Genomic DNA, 4,943 nt, shown 5'->3' with positions numbered 1-4,943 from the left:
TGTAAGCATGTCTGTAACTTTATTGACTAGCTTTATTGCACATACTTATTGAAGCCTCCATTATTTTACCCACCCAAGGTTTCCACAATTATTTTAAATGCAAGTGAAAGACAACTTTCATTCCCATGACTTATTTTTTTTCCCCATTTTAAATTTTAAGGTTCTGAATCACCCAAGAAAGACATAACCCCTGAATTCATACGTGTAGACCATGCGGCATTCAGGGAGCAAGCCAGTGGGTGCTCTGCAAGCATACTGATACTCTGCACAGAGAGAAACATCATAGATCATTAACTTTAAACCTCAGTGGTCACTGAATTAAATATGTGAGACTGCAATTTTAGATCAGTCAATCATCGTTTATTCTGTAGACCTGACGAGAAAGCTAGACTGCCTAAAAATCAAGCCTTCTTCTTCACTTCACTCTCTTCCTTTCCTGCTGCTTCTTTCTCTTCCTTTTCCTCCTCACCAGTTTCCTCAGCAGTTTCCTGAGACTCCTCCCCTTCTTCAGCTGCTGTTTCTTCCCCTTCTCCTTCCTCTTCCTCACCCTCTTTGGCTTCTTCAGATTCTTCCTTAGCACCTTGGAAAGACAAAAAGAGGTATTTCACATCTATGTACTGTTCCTAAAGCCAATTTAATGGGAGCCAGCATACACCTGCACCCTTCAGCCTCGCACATCTGCATGGCAGCCAGCTAAACACCATGGGGCTGGCAACTGATTTTGTCTGAAAACAGGGACATGTACCTAGGATTTGCGAGGCAGAACCACAAAACTATACAACCAACTTATCCTAGATATCAGGAGTGAGACAATTTATAGGTTTTCAAACTCATGGCCTTAAAAAGTATTAATTGACTGTGGACCTATTGCTTTAAGCCTTATCCAAAGACTTGAGTTCAAAAAGGAATCTTGCCCTTGCTCTCCAATTGGCTCTTCAGCTATCATTTCATTACAATTAATCTTTACACTAATAACCTCCTAGAATAGCTGAATAGTAACAAATGCATTTTAGATAAGTTTAGGTTAAATCCTTCAGAGCTATGCGACTGAAGTTGCAAAAAGCAAGTCTGGATAACACTCCTTTTACATTTTCTTTAATATGCAGGTTTGATAAATAAATTATGGGGCAGCAAGGAAGCAGCCTATACTTTGGCAGAACAAGAAAACTACCTAGAGCTAAGGCAACAGATATTGCTGTCCACTGAACCCAACAGCTCTATCCACAGACATCAGCTGATGTTCCTATTATCACAGGCTACTCTCTGGGAATTAGTATTTAGCTCAGGATGTCCTTGATCCTCCTTTTTGAGTATGCCTGTAACAGCCAAGCACTGTTTGCTGCCATAGGAATACAACATTACACGCTGTTTAAGTATTATCATCCCCTGTTTTGAACATTTGAATGGAAAAACACCTAGTGATTTCCAAGCGAGTATAATCAATCCTATAATCTGCCTGATCTTGAATGTTTACCTTCTCTTCCATTCAATATTCAGCCTTTCCTGCTTAAATGCTGTGTGCTTAATTCCACAATTCTTTGTTCACGTGAGCAGACAATGAGAGGGGTCTAATCACTAGATTTGGTCATCAGGATTTCTGGGTTGTACCCCATGTGAGCAGGGTGAAGCATGAAAAAGGGATTTGAAATTAACTGCAAGTACCTTCCTCCTCTTCTTCAGCCTCTTCACCTCCCGCTTCTTCCTCACCCTCCTCTTTCTCTTCCTCCTCACCTTCCTCTGCAGGGGCTGCCTTGGCTTCTGCCACTTTAGCAGCCTCAATTGTCTCCTCTATTTCAATCTGCTCTTCCTGGACATGACTGGAGTAGTATGTGGGGAAGGAACGGGTTGTCATCAAGTAGGAGCTGGATTGGAGACCACTGTAGGCAGACCTGCCAAAAGTTGGGGCAGTCTGGGTGTAGCCACTGGTAATGCTTCCAACACTGGTGAAACTGAGTCGGGTCTCTTCACCTTCCAGTAGCTTCCTAGTAGAAAAAAAGCAAATACAAATTACTTAGTTATGCTGCAGCAGATTCAGCTACGGACTGAGACACCATTAGGCTCTGAGCAGCAAAAACCCTAGAATGTATACTTAGGAGTGCAAAAACCAGCCCATAATGAGTAACTGTGGCAATGCTACCCTATCTTCCTGGAATAATTTGAAAGTTTCAGAAGTGTGCACTACTGGTAAATTAATACTTTTCTTTTTTAGAAGAAACAATGGGGAGAAAACCTACAGGATTAGGTTCCTATAGCAGGTGAAATTAAAGGTGTATTTTTGGTAGCCTGCAGGGGTGCAGAGAACAATGCAGATGTAACGATGTTGTGTTTAGCTATTAGACAAGGCTTACAGCCACCTTCTCAACATCCCCCCTTGCGGCATTCATAGAAACTCTGTTTTGGCATTTGAAATTTCTAATAGGATCTGGGACAAAACATTAGACAGCTACTTAGCAGCAATTCTGCTGTAAAATATTTGCTTTGCAGGGGATTGCTTCTGGGAGTCCGAAACAAAAGCCTTTTTTTAAAAACATGTAAGGGATTCCAATTTTGAGAATACAGCCATCTCCATTAAGAAGATCCACTGAATCAAAATCTCTTCACTGTATGCACATAACAGGTATTTTTATCTGTAAAGATGGAGAACTGAGATCATGTATCGCCGAGCTAAGAGCTCTGTATGCATATACAACTTACATACTCTTATACTCACTCAGGTTTGCTATATTGAAGATTTTGCTTTAAGCCAATATTTTACCTCAAAAGCACTGACTGCTTCTTCCAATAGCAAGACAACGGAGAAGACCTGATTAAACTCTGACATCTATCTATGAAAGTTTCTGCTGGAGGAATGATAAAGGAAATGAGCTCTCTTGAAGAGAGAATGGGAACCTGATCCGAGTCCTGACTTACTAACACTTTCCCCCCCTCATACCTATATGCTGCAATTTCGATGTCCAGGGCCATTTTCACATTGAGCAGATCTTGATATTCCTTCAAGTACCGAGCCATTTCACTCTTCGTGGTTCTCAGCTCGTTCTCCAATTTGTTGATTGTATCCTGTTGGAAGTAACAACATTGACAGCGTAAAATTCTTAATTCTCCCATGTCTAGCAGTAACGCCTTGCAAGGAATTTCTCCAATCCTATTAACTTAAATCTTGCTCTAAGCAGACAGAGGAAGCTAACGGCTCCAACTCCGCCCTTGGCCATAAAGGCACCATTTACCAAATTCCACCTTCCCTGCAGGGTTTCCCCACCCCTATATCTACACCCTATTTTTCCATCCCTGCTTAATGTCAGGAGCCTATTTTTCTGCCATCCAAGGACTAAAGCACACGTGAAACTCACGTATCGCTTCATTGTGGTTTCGGCTCTACATGCTTTGCCTAACTTTAGCTTAAGGCTGTTTTTTTTCTGACACAGTTCAGGCTTTATCAGACTATAGGTAAATGGTACCCTACGCATTACAGCTCTGTGGCATCTTGCATTGTGATTTTATGATACTTTAGCTACGTGGCACGGCCGCAGAACTGGCACCTGAGCTGGAAGCAATCCCCCCCCCCCCAAGGGTGGGGTGCCCCCCCCGGCCCCCTCACCTGCAGGGCAGAGATGTCTGCGCTCTGCTTCTCTTCCAGCTCCTGCAGCTGCTTCTCCAGCGCCTCGTTCATGCCGCGGGTGGCCTCGATCTCCAGTGTCTTGGCCTTGAGCAGGCGGCGGCTCTCGGAGACCTCGTCCTTGGCAGCGCGGACGGCGTCGGTGTTCTTGGCCGCGCTCTCGCTGAGCACGGTGAAGCGGCTGCGGAACCACTCCTCGGCGTTCTGCATGTTGCGAGCCGCCAGCTTCTCGTACTGGGCGCGGATGTCGCGCAGGGCGGCGGAGAGGTCGGGCTTGGCCGACACGTCCATCTCCACGGAGAGGTGCGCGTACTGGATCTGCGCCTGCAGCTCGGCCAGCTCCTCCTCGTGCACCTTCTTGAGGAAGGCCAGCTCGTCGAGCAGGCTGTCCACCCGCTTCTCCAGCTCGGCCCGCGCCAGCGCCGCCTCGTCCGCGCCCTTCCGCACCTCCAGCAGCCGCGCCTCCGCGTCCTCCCGGCTCAGCACCTCCTCCTCGTAGCGCGCCTGCAGCCCGCGCAGCGTCTCCTCCAGGCTCTCCCGCTCGCCCTGCAGCGCCTGCTTCTCGCTCGTCGCCTCCTCGGCAGCCAGGCGCAGCTCGCGGATCTCCTGCTCGTAGAGGGCGCGGAAGCGGGAGGGCTCGGCGTGCTTCTGCCGCAGCACCAGCAGCTCGGCCTCCAGCACCTTGTTCTGCTGCTCCAGCTCGTGCACGCGCTCGATGAAGCAGGCGAAGCGGTCGTTCAGGTCCTGCAGCTGCGCCCGCTCCTGGCTGCGGATCGACTTCAGGTCGTTGCTGATGGCCGCGACCTGGCTCAGGTCCAGGCTGTCCACCGAGTGCAGGAGGGAGCCCGAGGCGCTGGATGCGGCGTAGCTGCGCCGCACCGACACCGAGGAGACGGGCGCCGACAGGCTGGAGTACGCCGAGCGCGCCGAGCTGTAGCCGCCGCCGCTGCTGCGCATCGCCGAGACATGGAGCCGGGGGCTCTCGGCGTACCGCCGCTTGTAGGAGGGGAAGAACGGGTCGTAGCCGTACGAGCTCATGGCTGCAACGAGGGGTCTAGCGGCTGCTCTGCGGAACGGCGCTGCGCGGCCGCCGCTATTTATCGGCGGGGAGGGCGGGCAGGCGCAGCCGCCGGGCGGGGCGGGGCCGGGGCGGGGCGGGGCGCCGCCGCGCTGAGGTACGGCGCGCGCCCGACGGTGCTGCGGCCTCTCGTCGGTCCCGCCTTATTTCACGGCGCGGTCGCCTCAGGGCTGCTCCGCGCCCGCCTCGCTGCAGGCCTCCCTGCCGCACCCCTCAGGATACCCCCCGCGCCTCGACCCCCGCTTCAGCTCG

General features: G+C 50.2%; 1 protein-coding gene across 1 annotated transcript; it reads right to left on the bottom strand.

Moving 5' to 3' along the window:
* Nucleotides 1-4,702, bottom strand: NEFL (neurofilament light chain). Its single transcript, XM_009940869.2, has 4 exons — nt 3,596-4,702; nt 2,933-3,057; nt 1,663-1,982; nt 1-580 (listed from the first exon to the last, which is right to left on the bottom strand). Exons 1-4 carry the CDS (start codon nt 4,649-4,651, stop codon nt 402-404), a joined length of 1,680 nt encoding a protein of 559 aa, XP_009939171.2. The 5' UTR covers nt 4,652-4,702; the 3' UTR covers nt 1-401.
* Nucleotides 4,703-4,943: the final 241 nt, after the last annotated feature.

Source organism: Opisthocomus hoazin, chromosome 28 (assembly GCF_030867145.1).
Source record: "Opisthocomus hoazin isolate bOpiHoa1 chromosome 28, bOpiHoa1.hap1, whole genome shotgun sequence".
NCBI classification, from domain to species: Eukaryota; Metazoa; Chordata; class Aves; order Opisthocomiformes; family Opisthocomidae; genus Opisthocomus; species Opisthocomus hoazin.
The sequence above is the reverse complement of the archived record's forward strand: the minus strand, read 5'-3'. Positions and strand labels throughout refer to the sequence as shown.

Excerpts from the sequence above, each read along its gene's own strand:
- NEFL (XM_009940869.2), bottom strand. The coding sequence starts at position 4,651 with ATGAGCTCGTACGGCTACGACCCGTTCTTCCCCTCCTACAAGCGGCGG. Across the intron at positions 1,983-2,932 it reads ATCGAAATTGCAGCATATAG|GAAGCTACTGGAAGGTGAAG; the intron begins GTATGAGGGGGG and ends TTTTTCTACTAG. Across the intron at positions 581-1,662 it reads GGCTGAAGAAGAGGAGGAAG|GTGCTAAGGAAGAATCTGAA; the intron begins GTACTTGCAGTT and ends TGTCTTTCCAAG.